This window comes from Vicia villosa, unplaced genomic scaffold, assembly GCF_029867415.1.
Source record: "Vicia villosa cultivar HV-30 ecotype Madison, WI unplaced genomic scaffold, Vvil1.0 ctg.001190F_1_1, whole genome shotgun sequence".
Taxonomy (NCBI): domain Eukaryota; kingdom Viridiplantae; phylum Streptophyta; class Magnoliopsida; order Fabales; family Fabaceae; genus Vicia; species Vicia villosa.
This window is the reverse complement of record NW_026705527.1, coordinates 260,194-282,696: the sequence shown is the minus strand read 5'-3', so window position 1 is coordinate 282,696 and position 22,503 is coordinate 260,194. Positions and strand designations below refer to the sequence as shown.

At 30.4% G+C, this 22,503-nt stretch overlaps 1 protein-coding gene across 1 annotated transcript; it reads left to right on the top strand.

The window, feature by feature from the left end:
* Positions 1–15,676: 15,676 nt before the first annotated feature.
* On the top strand, positions 15,677–21,310 carry LOC131633927 (uncharacterized). The gene is made up of 9 exons (XM_058904606.1): positions 15,677–16,348; positions 16,824–17,072; positions 17,172–17,486; positions 17,695–18,372; positions 18,457–18,525; positions 18,841–19,008; positions 19,341–19,557; positions 19,666–20,010; positions 20,709–21,310. Exons 1-9 carry the CDS (start codon positions 15,827–15,829, stop codon positions 20,798–20,800), a joined length of 2,655 nt encoding a protein of 884 aa, XP_058760589.1. The 5' UTR covers positions 15,677–15,826; the 3' UTR covers positions 20,801–21,310.
* The last annotated feature ends 1,193 nt before the right edge of the window (positions 21,311–22,503 follow it).

The following is a 22,503-nucleotide window of genomic DNA, read 5'->3' as shown; positions in this document are numbered from 1 at the left end:
AGCAGTAACAACATCCATAAGATACATATCAAGATTGTTAAATATTGTTAAACCAATTAAATAACGAAAAGTAATGGCATCCATAACAAGAGAATATGTTACCTCATAATCAATTCCTAGTCTTCGGTAAAAACCTTGTGCAACGAGACGAGCTTTGTATTTGACAATCTCATTTTTCTCATTTCGTTTTCTTACAAAAATCCATTTATACCCAACAGGTTTCACACCTTTAGGTATAGTCACAATAGAGCCAAAAACTTTTCGATTATTAAGAGAATTTAACTCAGTATCTATAGCATTTTTCCAATTTTTTCTAGTCATGTCTATTTTGACATTCATTCATAGTTCGTGGTTCTGGATCATCATTAATAATTGGGTTAATACCTATTTTGCCCCCTGCCATATAGGGGTCATTTGAAAAACCCACCTGCAAAAAAAAAAGTTGCAATTCGTCCCCTAACATATGAAGATTCTCCTATTTTCCCCCCTCAAGAAATCCAGTCACCAGAAATATTGACGTGGCAATTTGTTTTTATTTATTTTTATTTTTTATTATTATTTTTAATGACGTGGTCGACGTATGTGGCATTTTTATTTTTATTTATTTATTTTAATTCCACGTGGCAATTTTTATTATTATTTTATTGTTATAATGACGTGGTCGACGTATGTGGCATTTTTATTTTTATTTATTTATTTTAATTCCACGTGGCAATTTTTATTATTATTTTATTGTTAGGTTGTTAAAATGCTAAATATTAAAGCTTAAAAAGAGTGGTCTCAACGAGACTTGGACCCAAGACCCAAAGCTTGCACATAACCAATGTTACCACTAGGCTACAGGATTTTTATTGGCAAAGTGTTGCCTTTGATGATACTTATTAGGTACTGAATCATTATAAACTAAATTAATTTGTTATAATTTAAATAGGTTTTACTATTTTTAATTTAACTATATTAATTAAACTAGTATTAAATTAATTAATATGTAATAATATAATTATTTTAATTTATTTAAATAGCTACAGTATTTTTTAAATTACATTATTTTATATAAATAGTATCTATATAAATCATTTATTTAATTCTAAAATAATTTTAATATTCTTAACATTAAATTTTTACAGTATATTGATGTTAAATTATTAATTATTATTTAAAACATAAAAATATTTTTATTTGGTTCAGTTAGTATAAACTAAAATAATTATGTTAAATATCGTTTATATTTAAAAATATTAATAATTAAATTACTATTTAAAAATAATGTACATATAAAGTAATATATTAGTTAATAGTTAATATTTAAATTAATAATTATTAGTTAATAGTTAACGTTATTAATTAATATTAGTTAAATTATAAAATAGTAATTAATATTTATTTTACTGTTAAAGTTAAATAAATTATAAAATATAAACTAAATTAAATTATTATAAACTAAATTAAATTATTATAAACTAAACTAATTTATTTTTAATTCAAATAATTTTAACTAATTTTAATTTAACTAGATTAATTAAACTAGTTTTAAATTAATTAATATAATTAAATATAATCATTTTAGTTTATACTAACTGAACCAAATAAAAATATTTTTATGTTTTATATAATAATTAATAATTTAACATCAATATATTGTAAAAATTTAATGTTAAGAATATTAAAATTATTTTAGAATTAAATAAATGATTTATTTATAATGATTGATTTAGTTTATAATGATAATAGTAAAATAATATCAAAATAATATTATTTTAAACAATTATATTAATATTTATATTTAATTTAACTTACTATTAACTTTATTAATTAATATTGTTTAACGTTATTAATTTACTAATTTAATTTAATTTACTATTAACTTTACTAATTTATTAAATTTAGTAAATAGTAAAATAATATTTTTAATATTTTACTATTTTATAACGTTAAACAATTTATATTAAATTATATAAAATCTTTAAATTAAATTTATTAAGTTATATATATATATATATATACATATATATATATATATATATATATATATATATATATATATATATATATATATATAAATCTATATATAGAGAGAGAGAGAGAGAGAGGAGGGATCAAATTACACCAACAAGATACACTAAGTGTTACACTCTTTTATAACCATTGATTGTACTTTAATCTAACGGTTATTAAAAGACCTCTTTTAGACTCATGATTCACGTGATTCTTTCTAAAGATAGTTTCCTCTATTTTTGGTAATAAATAAAAACATGATTTTTTAAATATCTAATAAATCAAAAAGTTAGAATTCTTAAATAATTCTTAAAAAAATTATTGATTATTAATAAAAAAAATCTTCTTATATTTAAAATAATCTCAACTTTTGTATTTTCTTTATATTAACTTTTATTATATTCAACTAAAGTAAATAATGAATTATGATTTTAAATATGTTTTAAAAAATCATAATTTTTAATCAAAATTTAAAATAATCTCACTTTTTGTATTTTCTTTATATTAATTTTTATTATATTCAACTAAAGCAAATAATGAATTATGATTCTAAATATTTTTAAAAAAATCATAATTCTTAATAAAAAATAGTTTTTTAATTTTAAACGAATTTATTTTATTTAAAATCATAATTTTTAATAATAATTTAAAATAATCTCACTTTTTGTATTTTCTTTATATTAATTTTTACTATATTCAACTAAAGCAAATAATGAATTATGATTCTAAATATTTTTTAAAAGATCATAATTCTTAATAAAAAATAGTTTTTTATTTTAAATGAATTTATTTTTTATTTAATTTCTTTAATATTTTCAATACGATTTTGTAATCTATTTAAAATTTTATAGATTTCATAGTGTACTTTAAAAGAATAAAATTTTGTTTTACTTAATAAATATTAAATTTTACTTTTTCTTTTAATTTTATCCACTTAAAACAATATTATTTAATTTATTTTAAATAAAACAATATTTATCTACTTAAAATACACAATAAAACCTATAAGTTTTTAAATAAAATTTAAAAATTGTATTAAAAAACATAAATTGAAAAAAATAAAATAGTGAGTAATGTGTATATAATTATCATGTTGTAAATCGGGAAAAAAAGTGAACATTTTATTGAACTTAATTTATATCATTTTTTTATTTATTTTATTCTAAACTTAAACATTATATTATATACTCTTTACTTGTTGTTTAGTTTTATTTTCTTCATACATGTTTTGAATATATTATTGCATACTATTGTTTAAAAGGTATTAGTTGAATTTATATATAATAGAACTTGATTTAAAGAAAAACGTGGATAAAATTTTGTTTTGTTTAGAAAATATTATTAAATATTAAAATTCACATTTTTTTATTTAAAATTATGATTTTTTAAGAAATATTTAAAATCATAATTCATTATTTACTTTAGTTGAATATAATAAAAGTTATTATAAAGAAAATGTAAAAGTTGAGATTATTTTAAAAATAAGAAGAAAATATTTTTTTTAATAATCAATAATTTGTTTTAAAATTATTTAAGAATTGTAACTTTTTGATTTATTAAATATTTAAAAAATCATGTTTTTATTTATTACCAAAAATAGAGGAAACTATCTTTAGAAAGAATCACGTGAATCATGACTCTAAAAGAGGCATTTTAATAACCGTTAGATTAAAGTACAATCAATGGTTATAAAAGAGTGTAACACTTAGTGTAACTTGTTGGTGTAATTTGATCCCTCCTCATATATATCTATATATATATATATATATATATATATATATATATATATATATATATATATATATATATATATATATATATATATACTATTGAAATTGTAAATAAAAATGCAGTATGCTATTAATACCATTCAAAGTATTTGTTAGACAAAACAAACCACCTAGCCTAGTGGTCAGGTGCTTGGGGTTCATATGGAAGGGAATGTGTTCAACTCCCTTTTCAAACAAATTTTGGTTATTTAAAATGTTTTAACATATCATCCAAAAATTAATATAATATAAATTGCCAACGTGGCATTATAAATAATAATAAATAAAAATAAAAAGTCACATGGGTCATCCACATCATTAGAAAAAAATAAAAAATGTCATGTCAGCTTTTTTGCTGACTGGATGTGATGAAGGTAAAAAATGAGAGAATCTTGAAATGTTAGGGAACTTCTTGCAACTTTTTTTTTTGCAGGGTTTTTTTCAAATGACCCCTATATGGCAAGGGGGAAAATATTAACCCTTAATAATTTCACATGCAATGGAAAATGAAAATATTTCATCTATATTCATACCTTTTCGGTTCCACAAATTTCCCGTATCAACATAATTAATTGAAATCTCAAGATCATTCTTATTTCTAGTTTCACTATCAATGATCTCATTTTCATCATCTTGTGCTTCTTCGAGAGCACGCTTTTCAATTTTGGACTTATCATTATCTAGTGTCTTTACAATATCACTTTCAATCATATTCACCTTTTCTATTCCCTTTCTTTTTCGGGGATTTTTATCTTTGGATCCCATAGGTCGGCCACGTTTCAAGTGTGCCTTATATGTACTTGCTTCATTATTTTGATTTGAAATCTCAATCCTAGTTGGGACATTTATAGCCGGTACATGTGACTTGGTTACTCTTTTCAAATCAGTAAATGAATCTGGCAATTCATTTGCTAAATCTTGTAAGTGAACTATCTTCTTTACATTTTCCTCCCACGATCTATTATATGGGTTCAAATGTAATAAATGAGGTACATGTCATGTTATGTCATTTTCTGATTTTTTATTCTCTCCCCCTAGAGATGGAAATATTGTTTCGTCAAAATGACAATCAGCAAATCTTGCCTGAAAAACATCACCTGTTAAAGGCAAAATACTCTTTTTGGTCCCGTAAGTGTACCCCAAGGTCCATTCTGGTCCCTTATCTTTAAAAAGTGTCAAAGTGGTCCTTTAATTGTTCAAAAAGGTCCACGTTAATCCTTTCCGTCCAATTTTTGCAAACGGCGTCGTCTTTTCCATGCTGGCATCTGACATGGCGCTGATGTGGTACGTGTGGCGTGTGTTCATCGTGAATGGTCATCAAAATTATTATAAAAATTCCAAAACTTTGTATTTAAACTAGATTTGAACTCATGCCATCTTACATAAACATCTTACCACTACATCACCTTTAATTTATGTTTATCTTTTCATTCAAATTTATTATAACCAAAAACAAAGGAATGATAAGTCATTAATATTTTTTTATTTATTAATGATAAGTCATTAGTATTTTTTCATTCAAATTTATTATAAACAAAAACAAAAAAGAACGATAAGTCATTAATATTTTTAAAATAACTTGAAACAAAACTAATTAAAGAAACTAATGATTTTTATTTATTTAATTTTTAAGTTTAGTCACATTATTTGGACTGTTCATCTTTTCCATCTGCTTCTAAACTCCACTAATCTTTTTCATCTTCTTAAAAACTTCTTTCTTTCTCACACAATTCTACAAAGATTAAAAATCACCACAACAAAAAGATAAAATCCGTAAATTAACCCCAACCAAGCAAATCAACCCGACCCGTAATCTCTTCTAAATAATCTCTACAACATGCAATAGCAACTCAAAATGAAATCTGGGTTATTGTAGATCTTGATTTTTCTAAAAGAATGGAGGGGAACAAATGAATTTTATGATGATTACAGATTTGGATTTTTAGGGTTTCAATCTTTTCTTAAATATTCTACAAATGGAGGAGAAAAAGTTGATTTTATAGATCTGGGTTGTTACATATTTGGGGTTTTAGAAGGAGGTTGTTCAACAAGGGCAATCTTGATGAAATTGAAAAAGTATGACTTATATGAATTAGAACGGATGAAATTGTTGTTACAGGTTAAAAAAAATCAATAAAATGCATCTGAAATGCATCCAGAATTATATAGATGTTGAGAAGAAGATATTGCAAAAAAAATTGGGAAGAAGATGAAAAAGCTTTATTAAAACCCAGATTCAGGAATAAAATTTAGAATTTTGAAAGAAAAAAAAAGAGAATTAATAAATTTAGTTAGTAATCATTATCACAAAAAGAAAAATGTCTAAGTGGTAAAGTAACTATGGTGATCCCTAAGTACCTGATTCAAATCCAGGTCTAAGACAATTTTTTTATATGTTTTATTGAATTTTCATGATGAACACACGTCACACGTACCACATCAGCGCCATGTCAGATGCCAGCATAGAAATGTTGACGCTGTTAGTAAAAATTAGACGGAAAGGATTAACGTAGACCTTTTTGAACAATTAAAGGACCACTTTGACACTTTTTAAAAATAAGGGACCAGAATGGACCTTGGGGTATACTTAAGGGATCAAAAAGGGTATTTTGCCTATCTAATAATAGATGATGATTCATACCCCACGTATATACCTAATCTCTTTTAAGGACCCATCTTTGTTTTTTGTGGTGGTGATATTGGGACATATACTACACATCAAAAAATATTTAAATGAGAAATATTTGGTTCCTTACCAATTGCAAGTTGATAAGGGGTATGTTTATGATCAGCACTTGGCCTTAGACGGATGAGTGCTACAGCATGTAAAATTGCATGACCTCAAACAGTAACTGGTAGTTTAGTTCTCATTATTAATGGTCTAGCAATGTATTGAAGACGTTTGATTAATGACTCAGCTAAACCATTTTGTGTATGTACATGAGGAACGGGATGTTCAACATTAATACCAATTGACATGCAATAGTTATTAAATGATTCAGGTGTAAATTCACTAGCATTGTCAAGTCTAATTTTCTTTATAGTATAATCAGGAAATTGAGCTCTAAGTTTAATTATTTGTGCAAGAAATTTTGCAAATGCCATATCACGACTTGACAACAAGCATACATATGACCATCTACTAGAAGCATCAATTAATACCATAAAATACCTGAATGATCCTGACGGTGGATGGATAGGTCCACATATGTCTCCTTGAATTCTTTCAAGAAATGCAGGCGATTCTGTCTGAATCTTTCCTGGTGAATGCTTTGTTATTAGTTTGCCAAGAGAGCAAGCTTCACATGGTTTATCATCTTGTGTAAGTTTTAAACTTTTCAATGGATGACCATGTGTACTTTCAACTATTTTACGCATCATTGTTGAACCAGGGTGACCTAAACGGTCATGCCATTAAATCACAATTTTGGGATCTTCTTTTACTACTAAATTGCATTCAATTTCATGTATATATGTGTAATATAAACCAGAAGGCAATTTTGGCAGTTTTTTTAAAATTTTCTTTTTTCCCAAAACATTAGAAGTAATATTAATGTATTTCATATTACCTTCAATTGCAGTTTCAGTATCGTATCCTTGACGATATATGTCATTAAAACTCAACAAATTTCTCTTTGATTTTGGAGAGTATAAAGCATTGTTATTGACAAATTTTGTCCCATTTGGTAATATGAACATAGCATTACCTGTTCCTTCAATCAAATCTACAGGACCTGAGATTGTATTTATTATACCTTTAGTGGGATTTACTTCAGTAAAATATTTCTTACTTTTGAGGATTGTGTGTGTAGTTCCACTGTCCGGAATGCAAATGTCTTTGACATGTTCCATGTATAACCTTCTTAAAATAAACATAAGAATAAATAGAGTAAATTAACAACATAGTTAAAATTATTATTTCATGCAAACATAAGATACATCTCAACAACATACAAATGCTTAAGTTGATAGATATTTCAAATATAAAACAAGCACACCAAACATTATTCAAATACATATTTTAAATAGTTACTTAATCAGTTTCACCTCCAACAAAGTCAGCAGTCTCAAAATAGGTATTATTGTTTCTGGTTCAATCTCATTAAAATTCACTTCTTTTCCCTTTTCTTCAACATATTCCATTGGTCTTTTACACAAGTGTTCTGGTGTTCTACACACCTTAGACCAATGGCCTTTATTTCTGCATCTATAGCATATATCTTCATAATTCCTTGAGGGACCTTCTTGGATATACTTACCCTTTCCTTTGCGATTCCAATTATTTTGGTCATATCTGGGGGATCTATAATTATTCATATGACCTCGTCCACGTCCTATACCACGAAAATAGTTTTGACCGTGGAAAAGGTTTCGACCATGATATCCTCCTTGATTTTGACCATCAAAACGAGCATGACCATTATTACCATCAAAACAAACATGACCACCACGTCTCTTAAGACCAAGGTTGTCAGAATCGAGTTTTTACCTTGACTCATTTTGCCTAGGTAAAATTGAAACGTAAAATCGAAACGTAAAATCTTAGAGTTTATCTCATATTAAAATTATATTAAATTTATATATACGACATATATATATACTTATAGAATATTCTAAATGCAATAATTATTTAAAATCTTAACTTAATTATAAAGCAAAAATATACTATATCATCATAATAAAGTATAATATTCACAATCTTGTACCAAACTACATAATTTGTCCACCAAATCATAAAAAGTAACATCCAAAAGATAATAAAAAAAATAATAGTTTCATAAGTTTATCAAGTTCAACAAAACAAATTTTTCATGTTCATCTTCAACTTAATCAAAAGTTCAATCCTTTTACAACATCGTCTTCATTAGAGCATTTATATTCAACTTGATTAAATCCATCTTCAAATGTTAAAGATTCTTTAATATATTATAACCAAGATATGAATATGAATAAAATTAAAAATTCATAGAGAAAATTTTATGGGGCAAAATATAAAACGTGATTTATAAATTTTGACAAAAAAAATAAACTGAGGTCAAAGAGTAAAATCCAACGATTTTACACGATTTCACTGATTTCAGAATGATTTAAATCACTTAAAATCGTTCTAGAATACGATTTTACCTAAAAAGGTTTTTACCTACGATTTAACACGAAATGCAGACCTAAAAACGTGAAATCTATAGTGTCGCACGCTCGCGAAATGAACAACAGAGTCGCCACCAATATATTTATCCCAATGAGGGAAAGGAATATCAGGAAACCTAAGATGAATAAGAACGAGGTCTTTCGACCAGAGATAAGGTACGGGAGTCGGTTACGCGAGGGGAAGGTACTAGCACCCCTCACGCCCATCGTACTCGATGGTATCCACCTATGTTTGTTCTATTCTAAGGGTGTATAAATCTAAAGCTTAATGCTAAGGGAATGCATGCAAATGAAAGAAAAGAAACTCGGGGAAAATAAGGTTTTTAAATAGTTGTGCTCGCTTAGGCCCCGCGACCCAATGCCTACGTATCCTTTTCAGGAATCAGAGCGCCGTAGTTCGGCTCTTTAGTTTTTGCTTGTTTTTGTGTTTTTTAGTGGACGAAGTTACATTCGCACTCCGCTGCTCGACCTCTGGAGTCTTAAGCTGGGAATGGAGCGGAAGTAACGTGTCCGATTAGGAGAAAGAATGCCCTGAAGGCAAGAGAAAGAATGCCTCGGAGGCAAGAGAGAGAAGAAAGATTTTGAGCGTTTCGAGGAAATCCCTTAAGCAAGGGAAACTCGAGTTACTCTTTGGTTGGTGTTTTTTAGAAGTTGGGAACTTACGCCTGAATGGGACCCTTAAGCAAGGGAGATCCAAGCACTCGAACATTCCCTTAAGCAAGGGACGTTCAAGCTTCCATTCCCTTTTTAAGATTTTCACTTTGTTTATTAGTGTTTTAAGTATTTTCTTTGTATTTTTTATGGGGAATTTTATTCAAGTATTTATTAGATGTTTTAAGGTCGAAAAGGAAAAGAAACTAGCCTAAGTATGAAGGGAATTTCTAGATCCTAATGTTATCATGGTTTCTACCTAAAGGTTAGGAATTAAAGAAACATGGAAGTAAAGTCACAATTAGAAGTCAATAGTGAGTAACACAATGGTGCAAAGCTATACACAAGCATGAAGTAGCAAGTCAAAAACATAGTACAAAATGAATTAAAAATACTACTATTTTTTATATTGATTTTTATGGGAGAAGTTGAATTACAAGTCAAGCAAAAGGATTAAAACAATTAGACTAAAACTAATATTTTTTATGATTATTTTTATAGGTCAAAAATCATGTGTTAAAAGGTCTAAAAGGATAGTGGAAAAATTAGTGATTATCACCTAAAAGAAATTGGTAAAAAAGACTAAGTAAACCTAAAATTATTAATGAAGAATAAAGAAAACAGGGGGTGCTAATTGAAAATATGGGTGTGAAGAGCAATTAAGCGCATGGCCCAGCCCAAGGGCGTTTTTGTAGTTGCAGAATTTTGTTGCAAAAAAATGGCGTGGGCCTCAGGGGGTGTGAATGGCAAAGCGCAGGCCCACAGAGTATTTTGTATTCAGATTTTTTTGTAACAAAAATGGTGTAATCATGGGCTTAGAGGGAGTGTGTAGCTAGCATTTCGTAGCAGGGCCCAGTCATATGGTGTTGATCCAATTCATTATTATTATTATTCAGTTTTAATGAAAGACAAAAGAATTGAAATAAAAATAAGATAATAAAATAAAAATAAAACGAATAGGATTGGGGAAATTAGGGTAAAATGTGTCGTTCCAACTTCTCACTCTCAGACTCATCTCTCTTCGCCTCTCGCTTCTCCGATTAACAACGGTGCACAACGGCGGCCTAAGATCTTCTTCTCCGGCGAGCGTTTTGAACGCCGCCGCGAACCACGCACCATCAATCGACCCCCTCTTCCTAACCCCCTCTCTACTCAGATTCACCTGATTATCTACCATTTAACCAAAATGAAGCAAACCTAAACACCAAATCGGAAATTATACGGCGGAGGCACGTAATTCAATCAATTGATGGAGGAGAAAGACTCAACGAAGAGCGTATAACGCCATAGTATGAAGCTTTAAGCATGAGGAGGGGGTTTTTAGGCTTACCTGAAATGGCGACCGAGTTCAGAGCGGAGATAATAATCTTCCGAAGCCGGCGAAATAAACGCGAAGCCAATTGAACGATCTTTCCCGGTGAGTTCTTGAGTCCTTTCGCTTATTCTCTTCGTGAACTTATCTTCTTCTTCTTTCCGCTTCGTGTGTGATTCTTCTGTTATTTCTTGTTGTTACTGTGTGTGTATGTTGCGATGATGATTGAATATGGAGGTTCAGAGAGGATGCGTGAGGCTATGCTTCACCTCTTTCAGAGCTTGATCAATGCTCTGAAGAGGTTGATGGAGAAGCTTTGAGTGTAGGGAATGGAACTGAGAGTGATTGAAGATGAATGGTGTGTGTCGAGGGAAGAGATGAAGAAGAGAGGATTGAAGGTGATGATAGGTTGAAGAAAAATGAAGGAAGGTTCTGGAGGAGAATGATGAAATGGTGAAGGAGAGTGATGAAAATGGAGGAGACTGAATTGTGGAGGGAAGCACGGTTTAAATAGATTGAGAAGGGAATACATGGGCCATTAGATCTTAGAGATTCTGTTAGGAATTGAAGGGTGAGGATTGAATTGGTTCTCAAGTTAGTTTCTTTCTGTTGGATTCTGTTATGGACAGTTATGAAGCTGTTATATGTTAGATGCAGGGTAGTTAGAAAACTGTTATATGTTGGTTATGCTTTGAGAGAGTTAGTTGTAAGTGGTTACATTATGTTATAAGCTAACAGATTTGGTTAGTTGTTAGGGCGGTTAGAAATCCTGTTAGATGGTTGGTAAATCTGTTAGAGAGGTTTGGGAAAGTTAGTTAAAGATTGTTAGTATTAATAGTCATGTAAAACTGAATGAAGAGGGTTATGATGCTGTTATGAAAGGCTAAAGAATGGTTAGGTTGTTAGTGTATTTTGCTGGCAGTTTTCTTTTATTGTCTGGATGTAGTGTATGTGTAGGTTGCTGTTTGTGGATTTTGGTTCATTTGATTTTCTCTTTTGCTGCAGCTCTGTTTTACCTTGTATGTATGGTATTCTTTATGTGCAGGGGGCAGGTCTAAAGTGCAGCAGTTTGGCACAAATGAAGGCTTCAAACGATTGATCATGATGGCAGGAGTTAGTATGCATTGTGCCAACTTTTGACATGGCTATTTGGAGTAAGGGAAGTCGAACCAAAATGATGTGGAATAGGTCTTAGGATAAAAACTCATGTAGCTATTCTTTATTGTAATAGCTTCTTTTTCTTATGGAATGTAACATAAAGGATCTCACGAATGTGTAGTGAATTTGTATTGTAATGAACAATGTTGGAAATATATATTTTTTGAGACCTGGGTTCTATGAAGAAGGTTTGGGAATTGAATAGCCTTGAAATGAATTTTGAAATGGGATTTGTCTTGAAGCATAGAAGAAATGAAAATTTAATTCCAGCATTAATGAACTTCAATAATCTTAAGCAAAGAACCAAAACTTCAATCCTCCCTGAAATACAAAATTGATGGCTAGAGGTGCGGAGGAGAATCAATGCATAGCACCAAGTAATTTTACTTGAATCCCTGATGAGACCATATGCACTTGATATTTTTGAGAAATCTTGATAAGAATATTATTGTAGCTTGGTAACTTTGAACAAAGAGGAGAGCCTTAAAAACCATAGAAAATGTTAATTACTAATATCCTTGATCCAAGTACTCAATTTTTTTATTAATGATGCATGATTTTATTGACGACCTAAGATGTAAATGAATGAGAAATGTAAGCATATTAAGAATAATTAGATGGGCAAATTTTGGGGTGCAACATATAGAGTTTGGATTTTAAATCGAGATTTTAACAACCTTGCTTAAGACGATTAAAGCCACCACGCCCACGATTAAAGGTCGTGGCATTAATTTCAGGATATGGCATTGTTCCCGTGGGTCGTGCCTGGTGGTTTTTTATAAGGAGCTCATTATTTTGTTCTGCCACCAGAAGAGCTGCAACTAAATCAGAATACTCAGTGTATTCCCTCATTCTATATTGTTCTTGCAATAATACCTGAGATGCATGGAAAGTTGAAAAAGTTTTTTTTTTCAACTTTTCTTTTTCAGTTACGGTTTTGCCACAAAATTCTAGCTTTGCTATAATCTGGTGCATAGCAGAATTATATGCAATGACAGTTTTGTAATCTTGGAACCGTAACTTGTTCCACTAATCCATTAATGAGGGTAACAGGACATTCTTCTGATGTCCAAATCTTGCTTTAATTTTGTCCCATAAAATCTTGGGATCTTTAGCATTTGAGTATTTTGTTTGCAATCCATCGTCAAGATGGTGCTTTATTATTCTGTTCACTTTTGACTTTTTCTTTTCCATTTCTTCTGGGTCATATGTTGTTTTTCCAGAACTGTCTCCTGCAAGGATTTTGTTAAGTCCCTCACATGAAAGGTACTATATTAAATTGGTGTTCCAGGTTATGAAGTTCTCCCCAGTTATGCTTAGGATTTTGAAGATTTTTTCTTTACCCACCTCCCTATGGGTGTCACCCCCAGCGAAAACCCCATTTTACCCCGTTTCGGAAATGCATTTCCGAAAAAATCCCAAAAATTGAAATTTTGACTAATTCGGAGATGCATCTCCGAAACAACAAAAAAATCTCAAAAAATCTCAAAAATTAATTTTAGGATATTAATTAATTTAATTATCATAAATTATATCAAATTTATGAGTAATGAATAATAATAATTATATATTTTGATATAATTTATGAGTTATGAATAATAATTATTATATATTTCTATTTTGATTCATATTTTAAAATTTAAAATAATTTTAATTAAAAAAATTAAAATAATTTCACTTACAAAATGAGTTATAATTTTTTATTTATATATTTATATATTTATAATTATTATTATATATTTATATATTTACAAAAATAAAAAAATGAGTGTTTTAATTTATATATTTATATAATTATTATAATAATTATTATATATTTATAAAAATTATTATATATTTATATAATAATTATTATATATTAATTATAAATATATTTATACATTTATATAATAATTATAAAAATTAAAACAATGAGTGTTTTAATTTAAAATATATATATTATATTTATATTTATATATTATATTTATATTTATATATTATATTTAACTTTAAAATTGTTTAGGAAATTTTATACCTATTAATTGTATTGATTCACCTTGATTTTATACCTATTAATTGTATTGATTCACCTTGATTTTAATTTTTTAATAATTATTGAATTTTTTCGGAAGTGTATATCCGAAACATTCCAAGACCAATTTGGTCTTGGAATATTTCGGAAGTGTATATCCGAAGACACCCCCCTCCCAAAAAAAATTCGGAAGTGTATATCCGAAGCCACCCCCTCCCAAAAAAAAGGTGTTTTCGGAAATGCATCTCCGAAAACACCTTTTTTTCGTATTTTCGGAAGTGCATTTCCGAAAACACTTTTTTTTTTCCAATAAAAGTACGTTATGTATTTCTGAAATAAGGGGTATTTTGGTAATTTCGCAAGAGGTGGGTAAGAAGGTTAGGAGGTGGGTAAAGAAATTTGCATTTTGAATTGATGCTTAAGATTGGACATGATTATATCTAGTGTAGTAAACACTTCTGATAGAAACAATCGTGCTGATAACGTGTTAAGAATACTGAATACAGAGAGATAGAAGAGACTGGTAGTATATAATTTCTCGTAAAACGATTGATGTCCTTTACATATACCATGAAATGATATTTATAGTATTGAGGTTTCATCATTTGCTGTGCATATATATTACTGTGCCAAATTGAAGATTGTTCATTGGTATTTCAAAATAGTTGTCATAATGATTACTTATTATTATAACACATTATAGTTTATAGCAAAATATAAAATTTCTACTATGTTTTGACTAGGGGTGGCAAAACGGGTCGTGGCCCGCCGGGCCGCCCACGCGCCCGCCAAAAAATGGCGGGTTGTGTTTGGATTTTAGGCCCGCCGCTCGCCACCGTCCGCCCCGCCAAAACCCGCCGCCCGCAATAGCCCGCCCCGCCAATGCTCGCCGCCCGCCAAAGCCCGCCCGTTCTCTAAAATTCTCTCTTTTTTAGTTAATTTTTATAATTACAATTCTTGATGGTTTATTTTATATATTTATTTGTAAATATATTTAATATTTTTTTAAGTAAAATTTGTTAAAAAGTTGTTTTTATAAAAAATTATTTTAAAAAATAAGTAAAAAATTTAATTAAAAGGTAAAAATGATTTATTAATCTATTAAAAAAATGAAAAAAAATATAAATAAAAATAGGCGGGTAAGCCCGCCGCCCGCCAATCCGCCATCTTGGCGGGGCGGGCATGATTTGTATGCCCATTTTACTTGGCGGGCATGCCCGCCCCGCTCGTTTTTTAGCGGGCTTGAGGCAGAGCGGGCGGGCGGCCTGTTTTGCCACCCCTAATTTTGACTAGGTGTAACATTTTCATAGTCTTTGCTTTGCAGAATTTCTACTATGTATAATTTATTTATACCTAGTTTTGAATAGGTATAAATAAATTATACTACCATTTATTAAAAATTTAAAATATGTATTTTCATAATTCAACATTATTCTCAAAAGAAATAGGAGTCTCAATTAAATAATAATTTTACTTTTATCTGAAGAAAGAACCTGAAAGCTGTAGTGGTGCTTAATCAACTATTCATTCCACTAATTTTATTCAAATTTAAATTCTATTTTATGATTATCACTCGCCATTGATTCATTCATCATTATTAAATATTTAAGTTATAATGGTGCCATCAGTGTCACACATCAAATTTACTGGAATTAACATTTGCCACTAGATCTATCATCATATTCAAAAAGAAGAAAAAAAACACATTTGTCACAAAAAAAAATCGCTATTGGCACCGAAAGCTAGAAGAACACAGCACAAGAGAGAGCGAATCTCTCAGCTATGGCAGACGATGAGGAAGACGACGAGAGCTTCGGTGACTTCAAGTTCGCTTCCTTTCCCAATCAATCCCTCCCTTCCACCTCCGCTTGGGGCAACTTCGTCAACCATTCCAATCACATCAATGGCACCACCACCTCAAAACCCTCTGATCCATTTACAGTTTCCCCGGATCCCCTCGGGAAAACCGCAAACAAAGCTCGTGGAGGAGCTATTCCGCTTTCAATCTTCGGCGAGGAAGAAGATGATGAACCTGTTTCTGATTCCAATTCCAATGATTTTTTCTCCAACGGTGGTGGTGTTGTGAAAAAGGGATCCGATTCGAATGGCTCCGTTGGAATTAGTGATTTGATTTCAAATTTATATCATCAGCAAAACGGATCAGCTTTGAAATCTAATGTTGGTTCTACCAGTCCGAAGAACTCGAATGTAAACGATTTGAATCAGGATGAGGATGAGGAAGATGATGGATGGGAATTCAAGTCTGCGGAACGGGAAACTGGAAATAATAACTTGAATGCTAAGGTAAATTGGATGAAGCTTACGTAGTATTCGTTTCAACTTTGATTGATTTTAGATATTTTGACTTCGAATAATGTAGAGTGATATATTTGTTATGGTTTGTTAAATGTAGAAACTAGCTTTAGGAAAGATATGCACTGTTGTATATATATTCATGTATTTACTTTTTAATGGGAGGATCAAAGGCTTATTCGTTGAATAGCAGTGAAATGGGAAGAAAAAAGTTGGAAACAAATGGAAATTGGTTATTTATTTATTGGTGGGTTTTTATAAATGCTTTACTTTTTGTGTTGGTGAAGTAACATTTATGTTTTGGAGTAATATATTAAGAAGCTATGCTTTTGGCCTTTGGGCAAGAGGTTCATGTCGTGTTTCTTCAGAATAACGTGTGCTTGCTTAAATTAAATATCGGGACTTTTTTTTTTCTTCTTCATGAATTGCATTTGATTGAAGTGATATTCTGTATTATATTTTGAAGGTAGAAACGCCAAAGCATGGTAACAGTGCAGTTGGAGATGGAGCTTTGTTTGATTCATCTGCTGCGTTTTCTGACAAAGTTGGTGAATGGAACCCGGGGTTTGAGTTCAGTCCTATTTCTGCATCTCACAGCCTACAGCTAGGTCCGAAAGGTGAATCAATTGAAAATGGAGCTGGGTTTACTATGTTCAATCAAACTTTTGGGAAGTTGGCGAATGCACATTCATGGCCAGGATCAAATCAAACTTTGGTTGGTTGTTTTGATATAGTTTTCTCATTTTATGCAATGTTGTTTAGATTATCAATGAATATGCATTAACACAATCTGATTATGGATTTTTGGTATTAGGAAGCACCGAAAAAGGATAATATATATCCCGCTGCTATAGAAGCACTCAATGATGTTGGTGCAGCTTCCCATGGTACTGTTGATCCATCTCTTGCATCACAATCTCATCAATCTAATGGGTGGGGCTTTGATTTTAATTTCAAATCTAGTTCCATGGGCGAAAACAGTCTATTTTCAGAGTCATACTTTGTAACGGAAAAAAACCACGATGAAAACAATAAAAGCAGTGCCTCTCCAGCCAATGTAAATGTTGATTCAGATGTCAATTTGTTTGAATCAAAAGACGCAGTCACGGAAATAGGAATAAAAAATGAGGTACTGAATCAGTTTAAGTAAATCAACTTGTATGGGTTTAATTTTTTATTTTATTAAGGACATTCAATCTTGAGTTCTTAAAATTTGCTTATAAATCTACTAAAAAATTTCATTAATCAATCTTATGGCACATTAATTTGTCTAGTCGTCAACTAGTCTTCACAATTTTTAAATATATTGTCCTTGCTACTATTCTTTCTATTTTCAGAAGCCGCTAATAGCTTCAGAGAATCGTAGGGAAGCATTGCCTCTGTCAATTTTTGGTGATGATATGCCTGATAAAAATGAAATGCCTGATACAAATGAACATTCTGTACCTCAAGATTTGTCTCCCCGTGCACCAGTATCTCCAATGCAGAACAACTTTAATAGTCCTGGTTCCAACTTATCTATCAATGACTTGATATGGAGTTTATATAGTCAAAGTGAAAACAAAACTTCTCCTAATGTGACACCAAAAGCAAGTGAAAATCAGATACGTGCCTCCCCCGAATTATCAGCCTCCGGTTTGGATCACAGTGATGATTTTGATGATGACTTTGGGGACTTTAAGGATGCTTCACCTGAAACCACATTGGCCCAGGAATCTGCACAAAACACATCTCTGAATCATCCAACAGAAGTCACTGAGAATGGGTTACAGACTTCCTTGGAAGTTTTAAATTCTGATTTGATCAACGATAATGATGGTTTTGAAGATGATTCGTGGGAATTTAAGGATGCTATATCTGGCAAAAGTACTCGAGATCAAGCATCTACTATAGATCACAAAGATTTACTGACACAGTTATCCCCCAAATTAGAACCATCTGATTGTGTGGAGTTTTTTAGCACATTGAAGGATGAGTTGTGCAATAATGTCCTGTTCCATCTTCAGAACCTTAAGGTAGGTAACCTTTGTGCTCTTTCTTTGATAAAAATTGGATGATACTTACTGACACTGAAATTATTCACCAATAAATTTTCTTAGAAAGCTCAAGATGTTGCGGCTCTTTCGGGTGAAGATGCAAAAGTAAAAGCTCTTGAGTTGGAAATTCAGGTCAGAATATGGACTAGTTTATGATTATCAAATTTCGTGTCTAATATTTTTTCTGTGGCTATTTATTTTCCCCTTACAATAGCAACTCCCCATGCTATAGAGAACCCTAAGCCTAATTGCATGGTTGTGATTTGTGTTCATGGTTCAAAGGCCTCTATAAAAAATGATTGAGCGAGGCCCTTAGTGAATAATGCTATTGTGAAATTGGTTTTCTTCTGCATGTTATTAGGGTATGCATTTCCTTTTTGTTGATTAAATTAAATGCATAATTTAATATAGTTTCAGCCTTGTTCCTACTTTTCTTTTCTTGTACAGGAATTTTCTCAGATACTGCGTCAGCATCATATGAGCGTACCCGTTGAATATCTCTCAGAAAATTATTCGCCGAGAAATGTAAACTTTGATGAGCTTCTTAAAATTTTGAAGGAGCCAAAGTTCCTACCTCTTGAATCAGAATACCAGCTAGTATCAAGGTTGTCTGTGGTACGTCTATCTCTTGAAAATGTTGAGTGTTGTATTTTCAAGTTTTACTCTATTGTGTGTGTAAATATATAGTTATGTAAACTACTGTAGGATTTTTTTTTTGGTTCTATACTAAATACATAACGATATAACTGACTTTAGCATAAGTAATGATACTAAATACATAACGATATAACTGACTTAAGCATAAGTAATGATACTTGTGAGTTCTTAAGATTAATTGAATTGATAATGATTATATTTTCTTATTGTATTTTATTGCTAACCTTTATTACCAGACCATTTAGCTTGACAACATTTGTTATTGCATGATTATATTACTATTTGGATAGGCCGAAACGGATATAAAATCTGCTATGGAACTCTTGAAAGAATCAGTATCAACATTAAGAATTCTCAAGTTGGGATCAGGAGAAGAACATTCTAATTATCTTACAATATGGTCCAAGATTGCCTTTGTTTGTTCTAAAGAGCTGCAACATGGTGCTTATACCTGGAAGCAAGCAATACAAAAGAACGTCCATGACCAGTTATTATCTATCCCAAAAGGTAAGCTACTTGATCAAATCATGATGCCCAGTCACGTGCTGCTGATGCAGATGAACTTATGGAGTATGAATTAACCTCTTCCTTTTTCTGCGGTCATGGGTTGAATAGGTGTTCAGTATGTCCATGCACTTGGAGAAATTTATAGAGTGGCAAAAATTGTTGGAGCTTCGGCCAAACTTCACAAACCATGGGTGTTATCAGGTTCCATAGATTGTACAAGTTTATTTGCCCTTTTGAACGAGTGTAATAGCCTATGGTTGGCTTCAGGACTTGAAGAAGCTCTTTCTAGTATATCAAATTGTAATAACTTTGATGCGGATGGCATCTCAAGTGACTTAGTTGAATCCATTAAGTACATTCATGAACTTGATGAGCATGTACTTCAGAGCTATGTCTTCTCAGAAGAAGAAACTATGTGCCAATTGTCAGCCTTGCCTGCTGATTGCATACCAGGTATGTACAATAAGCTTAGCTGTCTCTTCCCCGCTGATAAAATATGACTTGAAAATTATGCTTTTAATAGAAAATATTTTTTCCAATGTGACCAAGTGTAATGTTTCTATCAATACAACAACAGCAACCAAGCCCTTGTCCCACTAAGTGGGGTCGGCTACATGGATCAGCTTTCGCGATAATGTTCTATTCAAAACCAAGCCTTTTAATGTTTATCAATGATGGAGCAAATCTTTAAGCACTTAAATTTTCATACATGTTTCAACAAGTATTGATGCATAGAATTAGGATATCTCTTCAATTTGGTTCCTTTGGCCACCTGCCACATACACAGCACCTGAAGTGAAATCTTTTTTCATGTTAGCTAAAATGATCTGTTAGCAGTTGAACCCTCTCACAAGTTCTCAGATGATGCTACTACAGATTCGATCCGCAGGACTAAATTATAAAAATACTCCTAATATATAAGGTGTAACAAAATAAGGTGCATGTGCAGGTCTGCTGCTAGATTAATGTGGGAAAGATTCTTTCTGCATTCTGCATTAATAGCCAAATATTTAACACCAATTTACATCTCTGACTTGTATCTGTTTGGATTGGTAGCTCAGAAGCTATATTTTTTAAATGAAATGAGAAATGATCTAAAACGGTTGGAAATCTCAATTATCTCTCATCACACTATAATTTTTATGTATCAGGGTTAGATTTGGTGACATGGAACGGAAAGCACTGCTTTGTCAAGCTCGCAAACCTGTGGGTGAATCTAATAAGTTCAGATCCTCCCAAGTGATACTTACCAAAATCAATCCGTCTCTTAAACAAGGAGATTCTTTCAGTGTGTAGTTAAGGGTTTTTACACCAAGAAAAATCAATGTGAGATTGTGGCAGGATCCATTTTTTGGGCATTAGCAGCTGTTGTTAAAGATAAAGTGGGTCGTTGTGGGGGATGAAAGTTATATGGCTGCACTGCTCTTGTGTCTGATCAGACAAATTAAGTTCATTCTTTTTTCCATAGGGACCATTCTTTAAGTGGAAGCTTTGGAACAATAGCGGGAAGTTACAAGTGTAAGATGTATTACTAGTGATAACAAATACATAGAGTAGAATTCTGGATACAGATCCAATTTGCAAAGGGAATAATATTGTTAAGCTATGCTGTTGTTTGTAAAGCAACTGTGATTTTTCTCTTGACCATATTTTTCTCTTGATTCAAGTTTGTAAACAAACCGTCTCCATTAATTTTGTAAAGACGGGGCTGTAATCTAGGTTTCAATCGTTGTGGCAATATTTATTTACTAGATCTCGGAGCGCACGGGTTCGAATTAGATCATGTTTTCAATCAAATAAATCATTTTTTTGGTGGTGCAATTTATCGGTACATAAGAGTCAAAATAATAGAGTCAACTCTAACTTACGGCAAAATAAAATGGGATAAGCGTTTATTACTCAAAGAAACTAAAAAATTAAAACAAAGATTAATGTGCAAAATATGACATTTCAAAAAAATCACATAAAAAAACTTGAAAGATTAATGTGCAAAATGACATTTCAAAAATATCACAAAAAAAAAAAAAAACTTGTTTGTTGAACATTCTCCCTTATCAATGTTAATTGGTATCATGATTTACATGCTCTCAATTAATCTTTTTGAGTCTAATTTGCTATTCAGATTTTTTTGTGTATCTATTTGCACTAAACCAATAGTCTTCTCAATAGAATCAATGTAATTCAATTCAATATCTTTTATAAAGTATTCTCATCACTCGATTCAATCGTTGTTGTTTTCGTCTATAATTTTAAGAAAAGAAAAATGTGTAGAAAAAACCATAATATATTTGTGTTTGACCTTGAATGATTTCAACATCATTTACCTTTATTAATAGTACTATTTAATTTTGTTAATACTAGTGATAATAATATCGAAATAAATTAATAATAAATTTCCATGAATCAATTTCATATCTTAATTTTATTCATTATTAAAATCAAAATTTAAAAAAATAATATAATTATATTAAATTAATATGTTCTTTTAAAATCAAAATATAATTATATTGAAAAAAATTAAAAAATTGTGTTCTATAAAAATGATTATGTAGGCTGAAATATATTAAATTTGATTAGTTTTTTTAGAATATAAAATATTTTAAATAATATGTCCTTTCAAAATCAAAATGTATTGCTATTCAAAAAAAAATTTGTGGTTTATAAAAATGATTATGCTCTTCAGAAAAATATTAAATATGGTTTTTATTTTGAGAAAATGGGTGATGCACTGACAGTGTAAAATATTTTTACACTGTCAACAAATCACCACCATGTATCCAATTAAACCATTCTTTTATGTAAAAAATAATTTAATGACATATCAAATTGATGACTTTCTATTGGATGACAGTATAAAACTATTTTACACTGTCAGTACACTACCTTTTAACTCTTTTATTTTTTTTTAAAACACAAAGGTTTAATATTAATACCACTATTTAATTT

Coding starts and splice junctions, on each gene's coding strand:
- LOC131633927 (XM_058904606.1), top strand. CDS start 15,827: ATGGCAGACGATGAGGAAGACGACGAGAGCTTCGGTGACTTCAAGTTC. Junction 16,349..16,823: donor ATAATAACTTGAATGCTAAG/GTAAATTGGATG, acceptor TATATTTTGAAG/GTAGAAACGCCAAAGCATGG. Junction 20,011..20,708: donor GCCTGCTGATTGCATACCAG/GTATGTACAATA, acceptor TTTATGTATCAG/GGTTAGATTTGGTGACATGG.